The 20028-nt window shown below is 41.9% G+C and overlaps 2 protein-coding genes across 7 annotated transcripts; one reads left to right on the top strand and one right to left on the bottom strand.

Moving 5' to 3' along the window:
- Positions 1 to 266: 266 nt before the first annotated feature.
- Positions 267 to 15289, bottom strand: LOC115175857 (DNA-binding protein RFX5). 6 transcript variants are annotated; one of them, XM_029735422.1, is made up of 11 exons: positions 13432 to 13501; positions 11348 to 11439; positions 9750 to 9899; positions 9527 to 9560; positions 9346 to 9428; positions 6551 to 6688; positions 6251 to 6367; positions 5851 to 5929; positions 5534 to 5732; positions 5320 to 5414; positions 267 to 5179 (listed from the first exon to the last, which is right to left on the bottom strand). In XM_029735422.1, exons 3-11 carry the CDS (start codon positions 9857 to 9859, stop codon positions 4262 to 4264), a joined length of 1773 nt encoding a protein of 590 aa, XP_029591282.1. In that variant the 5' UTR covers positions 9860 to 9899; positions 11348 to 11439; positions 13432 to 13501; the 3' UTR covers positions 267 to 4261. The 6 variants fall into 6 exon arrangements, with proteins under 6 accessions (XP_029591282.1, XP_029591281.1, XP_029591286.1 ...); XM_029735421.1 differs by lacking the exon at positions 11348 to 11439 and having other exon boundaries at positions 13432 to 13492; XM_029735426.1 differs by lacking the exon at positions 11348 to 11439 and having other exon boundaries at positions 6551 to 6685; positions 13432 to 13492.
- Positions 11178 to 19103, top strand: LOC115175861 (proteasome subunit beta type-4-like). The gene is made up of 8 exons (XM_029735441.1): positions 11178 to 11309; positions 14535 to 14695; positions 15240 to 15446; positions 17505 to 17651; positions 17925 to 18006; positions 18388 to 18504; positions 18631 to 18719; positions 18954 to 19103. Exons 1-8 carry the CDS (start codon positions 11181 to 11183, stop codon positions 18964 to 18966), a joined length of 945 nt encoding a protein of 314 aa, XP_029591301.1. The 5' UTR covers positions 11178 to 11180; the 3' UTR covers positions 18967 to 19103.
- The last annotated feature ends 925 nt before the right edge of the window (positions 19104 to 20028 follow it).

Raw genomic sequence — 20028 nt, 5'->3', positions numbered from 1 at the left:
ATCAGAACCCAAAATATAAGCTTGTTTTACTCCCAATGTTTGTAAACAAAGTAAATGTACACTATATAGCCTCAAAACATGACTAAAACTATAATTGTGATATCATGGATTGTCAGTCCTTGCATCCATAGCTCTGTCTATGAAGTGGTTACATTTCTCTAGCCCCATCCCTCAGCTTTTTAGCAAAACAGAGGACACTTTCTTATTGTTTCAACTGCTGATTGCCACTTTGAGAATAGTTTAAAAAAATGACACAGAAACGATCAACACCTACTGTAACATCTCTCCAGTTACCTTTAACAACATTTATTACAGTCAGCATAGGAAAATATATTCACATTAGTTGTTGGCATCATTTTGTTTAGTTGTGTTTTTTTAAAGGAAGCATAGATGTAAATGTCACAAACTCTCTGAGACGATGATTTACAAAAAAAAGAATCAGAAACTATTTCAAACAAGGGCATTCAGAGTCGCACGTATAAAATTGCTAACATGTAAGCTGTGACGCTTAATTATCAAATCAGGATTCTGTTTTTTTATGTGCACACCAATTATAAATTAGTTAATCTTCTGGTATGAATAAAGTGCAAAACACAACCTGGGGGATTATACATGTAAACTAAAACAGATAAGACATCCCATTTTTAAACCCCTAGTCAATACATTTTATGTTTTGACATGTTTCTAAGCTAGGAGTAACAGTGTTTTTATTTTTTATTTTAGAGTAATAGAATCACTGTCACATAAAACCATGCATGGATAGCTTTCTTTGAACTTTAAGTGTCTTTGAAATTCAAAGACATTCATGTTGAAACTGCACTTCAAGTGACCTGTACAATAAATGAAACTTCACAGACTTATATCAACAAAAGCACATGTGATAAAATGTTTTCACAGATTTGATAAAACAACAATAATAACAAAATTACTAATTTGCAATCTTTTTATTTGCATGAACTCAAACAAACCGCAAAGCAAAGCTATGAAGCTACTTAACCCCTACATAGCTAGCCAGGCTAGTTTAGTGTTACCACCATCAACAGAGCATCTGCAAAGCTTGACTGTGGTCGGTCATGATGTGGTTTAACCGGCAGTTAAGGTCAAGGCACTGCTACCCGTATCCCGATCCTTATCTTTGATTCTCTGACCCGTTTCTTTTGAGCACTGTGGCTCCACAGTGAAAGTTCTCCCACTCACTCATTCACTTACTGCAATACTCATTTCACTGCACACTAAAGGACATATACTTATTTATGGAAGAGGTTACCCATGTAAGTGGGCCTACAGTTAATCTGTAGTCTTCATTCAAACCTACCTCTTTTACTGATATTAACTTGATCTGTCGATTGACTAATACAACTCGGGAGATCATTGCTAGCTCATAGTCCAATGTCATGAATGAGGATAAGGTGAGTAACTATAACTACGCACATGTAATTACACAATTAACAGACCAATAGAATATACTAGATCAGGGGCGGCACACCCTCCTCACTGGGAGCTACAAAGTGTGCAGGATTTCGTTCTAGCTCTGCTTTAACACAACTGATTTAGCTAATAATGAGCAGCTAGCTGATTAGTAGAATAGAATCATGTGTGTAAGAACAGGGCGGGGACAAAAGCCTGCCTACAAGAAGGTTGGCCACATGTATGTCTATGATTGGTCACCCCTGTACTACATACAGGCAGGGAAGAAAATCTACAGGGTTTGAAGACAGACATAGGGAATCCCTGTTTTCCCGGGAAAATAGCGTAGTGTGTAGACAATCTCGAGTCATCATCATTACAGCACCAAATGTATGCACCATGAATTTACATCCAGTTTGTCTTTTCATAAGCCCATAGTTTACAGAAGGACAATAACGTGGCATAAACTAATAATAAAGTATAATTCTGTTGTGCTTATTCTCAATTCAGTAAAATTTGACCAACTCCATTGAAAAATAAAGCTAACATTGCTTGTTCCAAAACGACCTCAAGCATAACAATCATGTTTTTAATCATTGTTTAATTAAGAAATAAGGCCCGAGGGGATGTGGTGTATGGCCAATATACCACGGGCTAAGGGCTGTTCTTAGTTACGACGCAACGGGGAGTGCCTAAATACAGCCTTTAAACATAAACCCCCGATGTGCCTTACTGCGATTATAAACTGGTTATCAACGTAGTTAGAAGAGTAAAAATAAATGTTTTGTCATTCCCGTGGTATACGGTCTGATATACCACAGCTTTCAGCCAATCAGGATTCAGCGCACGAACCACACAGTTTATAATTTCTAGTAATCATTACTATTATTAACTAACAGGCTCTTCCATTTTTGCTTTCTTCATATCAGTGCAAATATTCTTGACATCTGTTTCAATTTAATTCCAAAAGGGCTAAGGCTGGAGATTACAAATTGAAATCTTCCCTTGTCAAAGGATGGGAGGTATAAAAAAAAACACATAACCAGCCTAATTCAGGTTGATCATACTTTGGATGATATGCTGGGTTTGGATAGAAGGGTATCAGTATCTTACATTATCATGTACTGCTATGTAATGCACATAAGATGTATGCATCCCTAGGCAAAGTCAGAGGTTGAAAGTTTGGCAATGGTGGCTAAGCAACAGTTGTCTCTGCCAGACAGTTTGAAATTCTGAAAATTATATTATAGTACTAGTGTATACAGGTACTTATAAAAAAGGGCTTGGCAACCTACATCAGGCTAAATTATTTACTAAATCAGCTCTAATATTCCATTAAGTCTCTTTGCCACGCTCAAGGTTTTACACTAGGCTCGCAGGTTTGTGCTTTGATGCTTTCGTCTGAGGTGCTGTAAATTCAAAATACAAAGGCAAACCTAAACGACTGTTTGTCATAGTCTTGCCTATACGGTGTCTATAATGTTTTGTCATCTACACTATGTCGCTAACAGGAAGTGCTGTAATATTGGAACTACGCCCATGTAAGTGCTCGCTTTTCCGTCATACTCCAGCTTAGGGGTTTTGGGGAAGGGGGGCAAACTCACAATCTTGTCACACAATGTCTTAGAATACAGTCGCAGATCCAGTTCCGATGCCTGACAGGGGCATCATTTAAATGTTCCACCAGCAGTGTCATGCTTTCTCCTTAAGGCGTCAGCATGCTTCAGTTTGGCTGGCGCCCAGCCAAACTTGGCTTGGCAAACCCAATGAGTGAGCTTGCATACTCCCTTAAAATAACAAGAAAAAATCAGTAATAGTACTGTTTGTCCATTTTGAGACGCCGTAGCCAGTATAAACTTCCTCTAAATAGACAGAATTAATCTAAGATAACTCAAATTAGTCATTCATTTAGACGTTTTTACAAAGATCTTAGTGGCTCAATTTTACATCTAACTAAGATGTTTGTTGCAGTATTTCTCAATTAAATAATGTGCATGAAAATTAGTCGTCTCTCATTAAATGACAACAAAGACTTTATTGAAGAATCCCGACGGTTGACCAATCACTGACGAACGGGCGTAGACTTCGGCTACCGACTTCGGCTACCGACTTCGGCTACCGACTTCGGCTACCGACTTCGGCTACCGACTTCGGCTTGCCTCTAGAATTGTTTTGGGTGTGTCCGAACAGCCGAAAAATCCTTACCGAAGTCCAAAATGAACAAAAACGTCACAAAATGTCATCATAATGTATGCACAAACTCTTCCGAAATGTTTAGTCTGGGAAGCATGCGGACGCCTTTTCCTCTGGAAGTCTATTTGAAAGCACAACTACAAACATCAACATAACGCAACCAAAGATATAAAAAAAGAACGCTTTGAGGGGAGTTCCTCTCAGGGAGAGTAGCACTTAGAACCTCGAATGGTCCGAACCCGTAAATAGCCCCTCCTCGTCATCAGAACTACAAGAAATCCAATCTCAGGAGTATGGAGACGCCTTTTCTATCTCTTCGCTCACAATTACAAAGAAAAACATGCAGTTAGAGTCACAGCAAAGAGTTATAAACGTCCCTTTTAACATTGTCAAATGCAAGGGCTAATGGAAGGTCAACAGGGGTATGTAGCAGTTTGGCTTCATCAATCCTTCTTGGCTCTCTGTGCTGCCAATCTCGGATTTCCACCAATCGGTAAGATGGGAGAGGGACTGTGTGGAGCAAGATGAAGCTTGCTACCTGGGAGAAGATGATTGGGGGATTAGGGGTGGTTATCCTCACGCTGAGGGTAGTATAAAGCCCCTTAGAGCTCCCTAGTCTCTGGGACAAGGAGGGTGAGGTTCGGGACTAGGAGGGCCAGTGCTAGGGTCTTTCAACCTTAGCGCTGTCATCAGGCGCGGGGCGGCCCTCCGAGCTAGCCTGGGAGGTGGGGGTCGGCAGATCATCCGAAGGCTCCATGGGGGTGAGGGTGATCTCCACCTCACCTCGATCCTCCAGCAAAGTGGGCAGGGGCAGGCGGTGCTGGGGCGTAGACTGGGAGTTGTTGTTCTTGGTGGTGGGGGGTCTCGGTGCCCTCTGGATGACCTCTACCATGGCCCTGCCCATGTCCCAGTTTGCATGGCTGGTCCCTGGCAGCAGCAGCAGGGGCCGTGGGTCAGTCTCGAGCACCACACCCCGGTGCTCTGGGTTGCCAGAGTCCGCTACCGAATGTAGCTGGCCAAGCACCACGGCATGCTGGTCCTGGAACACGACCTCCACCACCTGGGAAGAGGAGGAGGACGAGCAGGCTTTCTGGATCACCCCTCCGGTGAGGGACTTCATGATAGGGGCTTGGTTGACCGAAGGTAGGGACGGAGGGGGCAGTTGCGGAGAGGTGGTGTCCTCTGGCCGTGGCTTCCTGGGTCGTCCTCGTTTCCGTTTGGCCGGCATGCCTCCCGGCCCGGGGCCCCCGCTGGTTGCAGTCGGAGCCTCGAGGGCCCGTTTGGTCACGGCACGGGCCCTCTGCACCACCGACGTCGGTGCCACGGGCGCCATGGTAACCGGCGGGGATTTTTCGGGGTAGGATAGGCTGACGGTGTGGGGGAGGATCATGACGGGGAGAGCGCCGCCTTGGGACTTTTCCGGGACGGAGCTGCGAGGCAGGATTCGGGGCAGGTGCTTCATCAGAGCCTCCACCTGCAGGTCACGACCCCCCGGGCGTACTGACTCCGCCCCTTTGGTTGGCTTGTCACCGGACTGCAGTGTCCCTGGCGACGACTGATCCCCAACTTCTTTATCCCTCTGAGAGAAACAACTTCATTGTGTTACATAAAGTCGATATGAGTAGATATGGCTCATTATTACTACTATTATTACAACTTCGAGAAGTATGTTTCTGTACTTTGCATTTAGACTTTGAAAGGGTATTGTTGATGCGCTACCTTAGCATCAGAGCTGCTCCCTTCTGTCTCCGGCCCACCTCCTTTTAACGGTACTGGGTTCTTCTTGATCACCTTGTGGGGCTTTGCAGGTCCTCCTGTGAGACACAAAGAAAAATGACTGATGGTTACAAGAAATTCCAATCATGAGATGGTTGCGGATGGTATTGGAGATGACTGAACACAGTGTGATGGAGATGAGGACACTGAGACTCACCTGCCATCGCGGCAGAAGTGACGAGTTCAGCCTGGCTGCAGCGTGGGTTAACGATGTGCTCCTGCACAAGAAAACGGGCGATCTCGACCACTGTGTCAAAGGAACGTTTGAGGATCTTCTGGGCCCAATCACAGATGAGCTCACAAGCCGCCTCCGTCACCTCTTGCTTGTAGGTCTGCACCAGCTCCGTCAGCTCCGACTACATGGAAGAATAGTCTTAATCACCATTGACAGTCATTTTTGCACACAACTATAGCAAAAGCAATGGTTGTGTCCTATCATATAAACAGGAAGTGCAGTTGACTAGTCATACGTACTGGGTCATTTTTCAGGTCCAGGTTTGGCAACAGTGGCATGTTTAGCACTGTCTTCCTACGGATTCCACTATAACAATACGTGTCAGCGGAGGAGTTAAGGATGAACTGTAAACAGAAAGGGGAACCGCAACCTATTGATAAGTGGAGAGGGTATGGTAATACTTGTTTGATCCTTTGTACTTGGTGGCATCATTCTATCCACATTTCCCACATTGTCCAACAATATAAAAATAGGATGCATTGAAGTATAGGTGAATCCCTGAATTCCATCTAGCACTCAGGGAGGCGCTTGAATACTTCATTTGCAGGTGTCAATGCAGTTGTGGCAAGCAAAAGTAAAATTGGGTTAAAATACTTAAAGGGCCTCCCAAAACAACCTCCTGACAGACTAAAAGGATATTTGGACTGTCCCCTGCCACCGAGCCTCCGGGCTTTGATGTTGGGGAAAATGTCACGGATGATCTTCCCAAAGTTGGCAGCACTCAGAGGCCGGTGCTGTAGGTTTTCACAGTATCTCCTGGGGTATTACGGGGCAATAGATCATAACATTAGCTGGGTCGTTTTCATTAGGGCACACCATAGCAAAGCGTTTGCAATGGAAAACAAAAAACTAGTATTTCTTATTGATGTCCAGGTAGTCCGGGTTCACAAGTACATTTCTAACTCACTGTTACAGCTGTGCCTCATTACAATAACTTACTTGTAAGTCTCGTAGACATCTTGCTTGGGCAGGCAGGTGTCTACGTGCTCCTCCAGGTGGCTGCGGATCCAGTTGCAGGTGTGCAGCTGGTCAGCTGTGTTGAAGGAACTGGGGTCACTGCTGCTGCTGCTGCTGCTGCTCAGGACAAACATAACCAAGCTATCAGTATATCTCAGCAGCCATCTTTTGCTGATAAAACAATATGTGTGGCTCAGTTGGTAGAGCATGGTGTTTGCAACGCCAGGGTTGTGGATTCGATTCCCACGGGGGACCAGTATGGAAAAAAAATAATAATAATGTATGAAATGTATGCATTCACTACTGTAAGTCGCTCTGGATAAGAGCGTCTGCTAAATGACTAAAATGTAAATTTTTCTTGTGGAGGAAAAAAGTGACAGTTCAATGTAGACATTTTGAAACTCCACTGATCAAAAATATAAAACGCAACATGCAACAATTTCATAGATTTTACTGAGTTAAGTTCATATAAGGAAATCAATCAATTGAAATAAATTCATTAGGTCCTAATCTATGGATTTCACATGACTGGGAATACATACATGCATCTGTTGGTCACAAATACCTTCAAAAAAAAGGTAGGGGCGTAGATTAGAAAACCAGTCAGTATCTGGTGTGACCACCATTTGCCTCATGCAGCGCGACACATCTCCTTCACATAGAGTTAATCAGGCTGTTGATTGTGGCGTGTGGAATATTGACGCACTCCTTTTCAATGCCTGTGCAAAGTTGCTGGATATTGGCGGGAACTGGAACACACTGTCGTACACGTCGATCCAGAGCATCCCAAACATGCTCAATAGGTGACATGTCTGGTGAGTATGCAGGCCATGGAAGAATTGGAGCATTTTCAGCTTCCAGGAATTGTGTACAGATCCTTGCGACATGGGGCTGTGCATTATCATGATGGCGGTGGATGAATGGCACGACAATGGGCCTCAGGATCTCATCATGGTATCCTCTGTGCATCCAAATTGCCATCGATAAAATGCAGTTGTGTTTGTTGTTTGTAGCTTATGCCCGCCCATACTATAACCCCACCGCCACCACCGGCTGTTCACAACTTTGACATCAGCTAACCGCTCGCCCACACGGCACCATACACGCTGTCTGCCATCTGCCCGGTACAGTTGAAACCGGGATTCATCTGTGAAGAGCACACTTCTCCAGCATGCCAGTGACTATTGAAAGTGTGCATTTGTCCACTGAAGTCGGATACGACACCGAACTGCTGTCAGGCCAAGAACCTGGTGAGGACGACGAGCACGCAGATGAGCTTCCCTGAGATGGTTTCTGACAGTTTGTTCAAATATTCTTTGGTTGTGCAAACCCTTACAGTTTTATCAGCCGTCAGGGTTGCTGGTCTCAGACGAGGTCCTGGGCTGGCGTGGTTACACATGGTCTGCGGTTGTGAGGCCGGTTGGACGTACTTCCAAATTCTCTAAAACGACGTTGGAGTCGGCTTATGAAATGAACATTCAATTATCTAGCAACAGCTCTGGTGGACATTCCTGCAGTCAGCATGCCAATTGCACAGTCCCTCAAAACTTGAGAGATCTGTGGCATTGTGCACATGGAACATTTCTTGGATCTTTTATTTCAGCTCATGAAACATGGGACCAACACTTTACATGTAGCCTTTATATTTTTGTTCAGTATAGTTAAGGTGGTGAACATTATTTTTTAATTGTAAGAAGATATGCACATCCCAAACTTCTCAAAACGGTGCTGAGCCCCAGAAAATGTTAACAAATAATAAGATGAAAAGCCAGCACACGGTTCATGTTACTGCTGTTTTATTCCAGCTCAAACATACACTGTGGAACTGGCAATAATAATAATCAATGTGCACTCACATTTTGAAATGCACCAAAATAACAATCACACTATTTCAATCATTGTGTCATAACTGTTTTTAACCGATTGATAAACTATTAACTCAAAAATTAAGAGTTTATAAACTACTTATAACAGCATTAATAAATATTTTTAAGTGTTACTGGGGGAAAAGTCAATATGTGACTGGGTCACTGGTTGTCAAACAGATGTAGTACATCGCTGACCTTTATTGAGCTTTGTATGCTCCTTGAGTTTCTGTGTGTACATGTTGACAATAACACCCTTGAAAACGTGGACCTCTTCCCTTACCTTGGAAGTGTTCTGTTCTCCAAAGCTGACATCGATGCAGAAATACACCACCGCCTAAGTTGTGGCAGCGGGGCCATTGCCAGACTAAGAAAAATAGTTTGTGGAATTTGGAGATGTGTGCATGTTTGAGATACATAGATCTGCATGGTCTGTTGAAATCTGTTGATCTGCGCAGACCTGTGCAGAATCTTTGCATCTCAAAAGCACACAATAACATCCAGATCAAAACTCCTTCTCTACAAACCTTAAACCACCAGTAGGTAGGTACAGTACAACAGTACACCCCCTCTGGATGGACCACTGCTTCAATGCTTGATTGCATGACACCTAATGCATCTCTAACAGACTGAATGGAAATAAAACAAATGGAGGAAGGCCATCCACAGTGGGGCTGCACAACATGAAAAAGAACTCAACCATGCCACTGAGGACAAGCGGCAACAATGAAAGGAGAGGCTAAACATCAACCACTATCAACCACTACCGCCACATACACTGGGCTCTTTAGTGGGATTTGTGGGTCATACATCAGCCTCTTCAGTCATCTGAAGAGCCACAAATATGTCCCACCAGGAGGACAATCATAGAGTGCTAGACCCAGAGTGATTGCTGATGATAATGATGCTCACCTTTTCTCCCCTGAACTGGGGCCAGAAGGCAGCTGGAGGTAAAGGAAGAGTTTGTCGTTGTCAGAGAAGCGCTGCACATCTTGCTGTGGGTAGGAGAGACATAGGAGAATCTGGGTCTTAAACCATTCATAGACAAGGAAATTCATACACAATACAATACCAAAGATGTCTCGACACTCACCAGGATAACGTCCACTTTTCCCTGTATATTCTTACTACGAAAAGAAACAACAACTACAGTTAGACACAAACACATTTCTGCAGACTTTCTAATGACACTGACGGATTAGCTGTATGAGATAAATATCAGGTAATGTTGGAGAGGGTGCTGATATGACACAATACTTTATTGTCCATTTTGATCATTTAAGCAGTGGCTGTGTGGACAGACGGGTGGGACTTACGAGATGTTGCTCTTTAGTTTCTGCAGCAGTAGGCTAGGCTCGGTGTCTCCCTCTCCTGAGTCCAGACCCTCCCGCTTGGAGGGGTCTGCCTTCAACCTGTCCTCCGTCATTGTTTGCTCACACAGCGGTGGCAAACGCACCCTGAGGCCTCTGAAATTAGGAGAGGAGGGTAAATGTGATAAAACTGTTCAAAGCACTATGGCATTTGGCTGGGGGCTGTCATTTTACATTTTAAAAGTACATTTTAGTTTTAGTTGAGAATGGAAAATATATCCCTCCACATCCAACAATACTGTTTATTGGACATGCACAATGTTAGTGATTTTTCATCTGATAAGCTGCCCAAGAACAGCAATGCTGCCCAGGGCGGCAGGTAGCCTAGTGGTTAGAGCGTTGGACTAGTAACCGAAAGGTTGCAAGATTGAATCCCCGAGCTGACAAGGTAAAAATCTGTCGTTCTTCCCCTGAACAAGGCAGTTAACCCACTGTTCCTAGGCCGTCATTGAAAATAAGAATTTGTTCTTAACTGACTTGCCTAGTTAAATAAAGGTATAAAAAAAGATGACAAGAAGAAACCTTCATTTTATTCAATTTAAATCTAAATGGAAACTGACAATAGCAGCTCTTTAGGAAGGTAACACCTGAGGATCATACATACTGATATGAGTTGGCAGGGTTCAATGACTAAACTCAACTCCATGGTGAAGGAAGTTTCTGATAAATTCCACCAAGGGAGTGGAGCAGAGACAATGCTTTGTGGAATTCAGCTCCTACAACATGCTCAAGGTCAATAATTTTTTTTTAAAAATATTATGCAACGCTTCCATTTACCTATGTTTATCCTCTGTAGTTGCGTGCCTTTCTTTGTTTGCTTTGTTAGGTTCTGACAAACAGAGTTTAAAACTAACAGACAACCAATCAAAGCTCAAACCAAGTTTATTCACCCATTGGGTCAAACAGCTGAAAAGACAAAGACATGTTTACACAGGCCCACATATTTATACCCTCCTAAGTGGAGGCTCCTCCTTGCACATCTGGATAGCCAATACATCTCTGTTGCTGGGCAGGAACTCAATTGGAGACTGTTCCTTCTCACTTCATCTGACCTGACCTCGGTCCACATTCCTCACTGCTCCCTAACTCATGGCTGTCCTACCTTATCAGTGACTGAAACCAGGCTGTTGCCCTTCTCCTCTCCAAAGGATACATGAGATTTAACAATAACATGTTCTGATAGAATGTCATTTTTTGCACTCCCCTTTCTCACTCCGTAGATTTCCATACACCCAGTTCTAATATGGTAACATGAATAAGAATATTTCAAGTTAGAACCCAACAGTTTAAATCCATACTTTTTCAATAAATGTTAGTCAAATACAACCACAGACTGTTTGCTCATTGCTGTTGCTCTAAGATGGCAACTCAGTGCAAATGTGCATGTGCCAATTGAATCCCAACAAGGAACAAGTCGGTGGTTTTTCATTGACGTATATTGAAAAAGTATGGATTTCAGCAAACAAAGAAAGCCACGCAATTACAGAGGACAAACATAGGTACAAGGTAAGCGTTTCATAATTGAAATGTTTTGAAGTATTGACCTTGGGCGAATCGATGTAGTCGGAGCAGAATTCCACAAAGCCTGTTCTCTGCTCCACTCCGTTGGTGGAGTTCATCAGAAACTTCCTTCACCCTGGAGTTGTCAGCCAGGTTCAATTATAAGATTTAATGGAATGCAATGAAGTAGGGTGTTCAATCAAAACCGCATATTCTGACCAATGGGTAAAATAATCTATTCCAAAGTATTCCCACGCATAATAGAGAGATATACAGTGCGGGCCGAAAGTATTGACACCCTTGACATTTTTTTGCAATAATGACTGTATAAAATAAGTCATTGAAATACTGAGCTATATTGTATGCTTAGACAAATTGGGAAATTATATTATTTTATACTAATACAATTGCTCAGAGAAAGATATTTAATTGCTTGTTACTTTTCTTTAATTACTTGTTACTTTTATTTCTTATCTGTATTTTTTTAAACTGCATTGTTGGCTATGGGCTTGTAAGTAAGCATTTCACTGTAAGGTCTACACCTGTTGTATTCTGCGTATGTGACTAATAACATTTGATTTGATATGATTTGATTTTGTTTAACAAGTAATACTTTTTTTCTCAAAAAGGTAGGGGTCAAAATTACTGACACGCCTAAAGATTCTTATAAATAAAGTAGTCAAAAGTTTAGTATTTTGTCCCAAATTCATAGCAAGCAATGACTACATCAAGCTTGTGACTACAAACTTGTTGGATGCATTTCTACTTCGTTTCGGTTGTGTTTCAGATAATTTTGTGCCCAATATAAATTAATGGTAAATAATGTAGTGTCATTTTGGAGTCACTTTATTGTAAATAAGAATAGAATATGTTTCTAAACACTTCTACATTAACCTAATGTGGATGCTACCATGATTACGGATCATCCCGAATTAATAGTGAATAACGATGAGTGAGAAAGTTACAAAGGGTCAAAGATCGTACTCCTCTCCTGTTATTGGTAATGGGGAAAGGTTAGCATGTCTTGGCTGGGGTTATGATCAATGACCCTCTGTAACTTTCTCTCTCATCGTTATTCACGATTAATTCAGGATTATTAATAATGGATTATTAATAATGGATTATACTGCAAAAGTGAAATATAATATTTTTTTCCTGTCAATATATTCAATGTCCTATCAATATTTGCATCTTATTATTTGAAAAAAATATATAAAGTCTGGTGTGTACTGTATAGTCTAGATCTAGTACAATGAAGCGTGCAACAGCTACAAGGCTTTCACCAAAATAGAAAACACATCAGTCAATTGAACAGCCAGGGACACTCCCACTACGGCACTATCAGTGTCTGGAATAATAATAACAAATGGGAGTAAAACATGCACGATGCTGTCTGCATTTCCAAAACATGACAATAGGGCGATTAAGTAGGAGAATTAAAACAGAACTGTTCATTATTATAAAGCTTGATAGGCATAATGCAATGGCGCATTGAGCAATGACAGAGTGCAGCCGCTGTGATGCTGGCTCACCAGGCTGTCACTACAGTCGCACGGTACCGAAATACTATAAGAGGCATGGTTTTGAAGTAACACTATCAGCCATGACGGGTCTTTTTCTCACTAGCGTTGCAAGCTATTCGTTTCGCCTTCTTAGCTAGCTACCAACTTTAATTATTTGAGACCGTTAACAATGGCTTTTTCATGTCTCGGCATATGCTATTCTACAATTTGCATACTTCCCGCTTTTTGTGTTTATCGACACAACATGTTTCAATTCACTGTGGCTAGCTAGCCACACACTGGTTGTCAGTTTTCTGGGAATTGAAATGCACATATAACAAAGATAACAAAACAAATTCGACAGGCATTTAACACTTGTAGATTCACTGAATGCTGTTATTTAATCTTAGCAAGTGACTAACGTTAGCTAAGCTTGATAGCTAGCTAGCTGGGCTAGCTTTAAATGCTAACATTAGCAAGCATTGAAACATCTTTAGAAATATGAAATGTAACAGAATTCAAACTTTTTCAACAATATATCAAAGTAATGTTTAAATTGCACATACTATTCTGTGATATATATGATAAAACCTAAGTATTTATTTTATAAAAGAAAAAGAAAGTACCTGAGCCAAAGCTACAGCAAAAATCCCCTTTCAGATTTTTTTGTGATTGGACAACTATGTTATGTCTGCCTGACTACAAAGCAAACGTCAATTCCAATTGGTGAATTGTTCTAATTCTACTCAGATACCAAGTCCAACTTAAATTCTATTGGTTCAATTGCTTTATTTTCTTGCTACAGATTATTCTGATAGGCGGAGTTATGACTAGTCTGCCCAGTAACTGAGCTGATGGCTCGTCTGGGAATATTCTGCCCAGTAACCGAAACTTGATTGGTTTACACATATGGGAATATGTTATTTCCTATTGGGGCGGATTTTCACTATTCACAGATCTAGAATCAGTTTACTACGGGTGCGTTCGTAAATTCATTCTGGCTATCCGTTTTCAAAGCACTCTCGACTGAGTGTTTATTTATTTAAACTTTATTTAACTAGGCAAGTCAGTTAAGAACAAATTCTTATTTGTGCCAGAGCGCATTTACGAACGCACAACACCTGTTGAAAATGGCTGGTGTCAGTAAACGTCGGCAAAAAAAGCGTGATTAAATTGTTGCAGTTACAGTCACCAACGCTCTGGATAACATGAACACTGCCTAACCAGCTCTGCTAGGCCGAGAAAAATGGTCAGAGTGAGGTGTTCTCTCATTTATGTCTGGAAGTAGATAGCAAGCTAGCTAACTTTAGCTTGGGTGCTTGACAGCTGTTGTGAGGTCAAAACGCTCGGATCAACCCTAGTCCCTGGCCAGAGCGTCTAATGTGCGCTCTGAATGCTCCGAGAGCGAAATGCGCTGAATTTACGAACGCCCAGACCACACTCTCAGTGCCATATGGCACTCCAGAGTGAATTTACGAACGCACCATACGTAAACCTGACCTTCTATCAGCATCTAGTACAATTTAACTCCACTCTGTTTCTACTCCTTTCATTTGGACTAAATCATCGAACATTTATAATAAAACTAATACAGCTATTGTTGAGTTTCTTGTTGTATTGATTATGCTACTGGTAAACGTTTACATGTGGTTAGAAATAAGAGATGTAATTTTGTGCTTCAGTTAAAATTGTCTGCCTCCTGTATCCCACAATTCAATATTCTTTGCAGCAGAACACAAAACAAGCTTTGTCGTCACATCCGCAAATTCGCAACATGGATCCAAGCGGGTTGAAACTCAATTTCTGGGAGAATGGACCAAAACCCGGACAATTTTATTCATTTCCAGGCAGTAGTCTAACCCCAGGATGCGGACCTATCAAACACACGCTGTAAGTAAATCATTTTGAGTGATTTGAGTAGAGATCCCTAATAATGTCCTCACGCTTTCGATTTCCTCGGTAAGCTGCATCATCATGGTGGAGCAAGCCGATGTAGCTACTCTAGCTAGTTATGTTAGCTACGCCAGCTAGTTATGTTGGGCTACTAACACTAGCTAGGTATCTAACTAAACTTCAAATGCTTTCGGGACTTCTTATTCTAGTTCCAACAAATTGGCTGATGATAAATTGCCCATCTATGCCTCGCTAGTTGGCTACCTAATCATAGTGTACTTATGGTAGCTAATGCTAGTATGACATGGCAGTGAGGTAGTTAGCTAGCTAACAAAACTCACCACAATAAAGGATACTGTTGAATCATAGAAGCATATTATTTAACTAGTCCTATTCCCGGCAGTTTCATTATATATGCATGAGTCTAAATGAACGTCCAGCAGTTCAGCATGCATCCCTCTGTATTGCATTTGTAGTGTAACGTTAGCTATTATGACTTACTCATGACAAACTTTCTAATTCTTCCCACCCTGAACTCAAGAAACCCCATGGTGACGGGAACATCAGTGCTGGGAGTGAAGTTTACAGGTGGCGTCATAATCGCAGCTGATATGCTGGGCTCCTATGGTTCCCTAGCGCGGTTCCGTAACATCTCTCGACTCATGAAAGTGAACGACAGCACCATCCTGGGTGCCTCCGGCGACTACGCAGACTACCAGTACATGAAGCAGATCATCGAACAGATGGTGTAAGTTTAAGGTTTCTTTCAGAAACCTAAATCTTTTTTTTTTAATTACTTTATTTAACTAGGCAAGTCAGTTAAGAACAAATTCTTATTTACAATGACGGCCCTCACTAACCAAACCCAGACGACGCTGGGGCCAATTGTGCGCCACCCTATGGGACTCCCAATCACGGCCGGTTGTGATACAGCCTGGATTCGAACCAGATTGTCTGTAGCGATGCCTCAAGCACTGAGATGTAGTGCCTTAGACCGCTGTGCCACTTGGGAGCCCAATACGTGGTGAATATTTCCATTCACGATCATGGACCAAGGCACATATATAGCAAATACACAAGCAGGCACATACACAGCAAATAGAGTAGTTCATAGTATATGTACTGGCACAGGAGAGAGTCGTCCATTACACGTCCACAAGAATCAGCTTTACAAACGTTAACCTTTTCGGGTGAAGTTCCCATTTTATTGCACATATGAAATATGAATGGCTCCAATACACATTCCTATACAGAAGGTGCAGAGATGCATTCTATAAGCTGTATCTGTGATACCGTAAGAACTGTATGCCCTCTTCTCTCACCTGTGCTAACCCTTCCTGTGCTAACCCTTCCTGTGCTAACCCTTCCTGTGCTACCTACAGTGCATTCGGAAAGTATTCAGACCCCTTGACTTTCCACTTTTTTTTTTTACATTACAGCCTTATCCTAAAATGGATTTTAAACATGTTTCCCCTCGATCTACACAGAATACCCCATAATGACTAGGCAAAAACTGGTTTTTAGACTTGGAAAAAAAAACTGAAATATCACATCTACATAAGTATTCAGACCCTTTACTCAATACTTTGTTGAAGCACCTTTGGCAGTGATTACAGCCTCGAGTCTTCTTGGGTCCTCGAGTCTTCTTGGACGCTACAAGCTTGTCACGTTGTATTTGGGGAGTTTCTCCCATTCTTCTCTGCAGATCCCCTTAATAAGCTCTGTTAAGTTGGATGGGGAGCGATGCTGCACAGCTATTTTCAGATCTCTCCAGAGATGTTCGATCGGGTTCAAGTCCGGGCTCTGGCTGGGCCACTCAAGGATATTCAGACTTGTCCCGAAGTCACTCCTGCATTGTCTTGGCTGTGTGCTTAGGGTCATTGTCCTGTTGGAAGGTGAAACTTTGCCCCAGTCTTGAGGTCCTGAGTGCTCTGGAGCATTTTTTTTTTAATCAAGGATCTCTCTGTGCTTTGCTCCGTTCATCTTTCCCTTGATCCTGACTAGTCTCCCAGTCCCTGCTGCCGAAAAACATCCCCATAGCATGATGCTGTCACCACACTTCACCGTAGGGATGGTGCAATTGGAGGTACCGGTTGGAGTTGGGTGTGATTCCGCAAATGGAGAGAAATAATATGGCCAAATCTTAATTCAGGTTGTTTCAGAGGAACATGTGTAATCTGTGCAGGTCAACATGACGCTCGCTTGCCTTGACAAGGAAGCTTCTGGATTTAGCCAAGTAGCAAGTGAATGCAGAGCAAATGACCAATGATACCCCTGGAAGTTGGGGAGGCTTATTCCACCTGAGGTCTTTTGTCTCTGTGATATGGATCGGTTTTTTGTTCCTCCAGGTACATATGGAGTTTAAGGAGTACATTTTCTTTCAATCGCCATCAAGTGTTGAAACTGACCAAAAATATTAATGGATGTTCAACCACTGAAATGTGAAATTGTAAGATGTAGTCAATCTGTTTCTGCGTCTTTGAAATACTTTTTATTAAAATGTCAGTACAATATTTAGCAAGGAAGGATACGTTCAGACAAGATATAAAACATTCTGGACTACTGGGGGATATAAAGGAATAGACGACTCTGGGTTATTGTTCAGTGGTAGTAATGCAGACTTCCACCAACTGATCTTGTGTCCTGCAATTTTTGTAGAAGCATTAAAGATATCTTAAAGGTGGAGAAGAGACTGAGAAACATTCTGGAGGGGCTGCTTTGTTTGAATGGTTTCTGGCATCATTTCCTTTGCTTGGTTATCTCCCTGAGGACCACCAGTAATCAGATCTCTCTGTTTGTGTCCCAGGATCGATGAGGAGCTCCTAGGTGACGGCCACAGCTACAGCCCAAAAGCCATCCACTCCTGGTTGACGCGGGTAATGTACAACCGCCGCAGCAAGATGAACCCACTGTGGAACACTGTGGTCATCGGTGGATTCTACAACGACGAGAGGTGGCCTGAGTTTTCAGCATCTTTAACGAGTCATTTTTTGGGGGGCCTTAGAGTTAATGCCAAGAGGTGGAGCTCTTAAATTTGCTTAGAAATGTGGGTGTGCCCGTTGTCATGTTAGGCTATTTTAACCATGACCCTGGTTAGTTTTTGCCTTTAACAAACCACCTACCCTGGTCTCGATGTTAACATCAAACTGACTGGGGATCTGCAGCTATAAATAATTATAGTAGCTAGTGACAACAAAATAAATTAATAACTTGTATTTTTCTCTAGCTTCCTGGGCTACGTGGACAAGCTAGGTGTGGCCTATGAGGCACCTACAGTGGCGACAGGGTTTGGCGCTTACCTGGCCCAGGTGAGAGAACAAATGAGCTAATAAACACGAGGGGACTGCTACTGGGCGCCAGTATTAACTTCTATATGTTTCATAGTTTATAATTTATCTTTAGCAATTGAAAGATAAGATGCCATAGTTTCTTTTCGCAAGATTGGCTATAAGTTGTAATTCCTTCAAGTTGTAGAGCTGAGCTACACTAGTTCATATTGAAATAGTGGCAACCCCTTCCGGGACAAGAAATTGAATGAATATAATTGGAAGTCATCTGTACTGCACGATGCTTCTGCATAAAATGACTACTGTATGTAAAAATGGATGTTCCACAGTTGAAGTTCTACACAGACCCTTGCAGTATGTCTGGGTTTGTTTAGTGTGAGGTTATTCTTTGTGTCCATGCAGCCCCTGATGAGGGAGGTGGTAGAGAACAAGGTGGAGATCACAAAGGATGAGGCCCGGGCTCTGATTGAGCGCTGCCTCAAGGTGCTATACTACCGCGACGCTCGCTCCTACAACAGGGTGAGTCATTAGTCTCGGGAACTGTCCTGAATTTAATGTTATTTTCAACAGCACATTGTCAATATTTCTATTTTGAAGCTACCAGTCTCGTAGCTACTTGTGACGTTACTGTTTGTCTATTTATAGCATGAAATTGCCATTGTGACAAAAGAAGGCGTGGAGATTGTTGGCCCCATGTCCTGTGAGACCAACTGGGAAATTGCCCACATGGTCAGGTAAGTTATAGCCACGACTTGTCTTCACTGTCCAGTCAGAAGTGTCAAAGGTCCATAAAGTTGGCATTGTATTATCACTTGAGAAAAATTGTTTAAAGTTGTCATTTCTTTGTCCTAAATTGATCATAGCATTTTAATTGAACAACTACATAGAACTTGTGGAATATTTCACACAGCATGTGCCTGTTATATTTAATATGACAATGTAATAAGAATGTACATTTTCTTTTGCAGTGGGTTTGAATGAGGACAATAAGGACTGTACGTTAAGCCACACTATTGGTCTGTTCCATTACATTCTACAATGTTACCGCTTTGATAGGACTGCTATGTAACAAATTTAGTCCCCCTTTTGTAATATGAAAAATAAATGTTGTAAACTTCTGAATGGGTGAGTTATTTAAATTTGAATGACAGTCAGGCTTAAAATAAATCTGGTGAAGTTGAGATTATATTCATATACTGTAATTGGAAAGTTCCACACAAGCAGAGCTGAGGGCAAACATTCATGGGAAGAAATTATATCTTTGGACTTCTGTAATACCCAGATTTCTCCACATCAGGGGTAAGAGGACCCTGTGTCAAGAACAAATCTTGTCTGCTTCCATGTTAAACACATTTTTGGTTCAACCATACAGAACTCCAGACTATATGCTGTTAATACCACAAAGGAAAACCCCCCCATTAAAGCAGACCCAACACTTTATTTCATATTTAAAAAGTTAATCGTTCAGGTGAAGAAAATAAAAAAGACAAACCGAGAGGTAGACTGTCATCTCTTGGATTCCATCCTAAGGCATGATCTGAGATTTCCTGTGAATGGCGTGGTTGGTCTGAGGTAATTTCTCATTAGACATGGCTACATTGCTTTCGGTAAATTGAAACAATGGCCAATTGATAAGGGATGGGCTGTTTGTTTTGGCTAAATCCATCACAGCTTTATAAATGAAAAGTAGATTGGAAGATATGTCAGAGCACTGGCACCATTTCTACATCCACATACAGTCATACATTTAAGTGAGTTAATAGAATATCAAACATTCCCTCCTAGAAGTGTCCTTCTGATAAGAAATTAGAGTACAAGTTATTTACAAAGCCTGTAGTCTAGTGTTGACAGGAAGAGTGTTTTTAATTGCATAAGACAGGTTGTGTTAGTCATCATTGTTGAACCTTATCGGATTACACGTAAGACACAGTAGCTTGTCATAGAAAATGTACAAAAACACATTTGAAAGGAACAAGCATGTGCACACAGTTTAACAGGTCCGGTAGTCTCCAGAGCTATCCCATCTCTGCTTCAAATGTCACA

The sequence above is a fragment of the Salmo trutta genome, chromosome 36 (assembly GCF_901001165.1).
Source record: "Salmo trutta chromosome 36, fSalTru1.1, whole genome shotgun sequence".
Taxonomy (NCBI): domain Eukaryota; kingdom Metazoa; phylum Chordata; class Actinopteri; order Salmoniformes; family Salmonidae; genus Salmo; species Salmo trutta.
The sequence above is the reverse complement of the archived record's forward strand: the minus strand, read 5'-3'. Positions and strand labels throughout refer to the sequence as shown.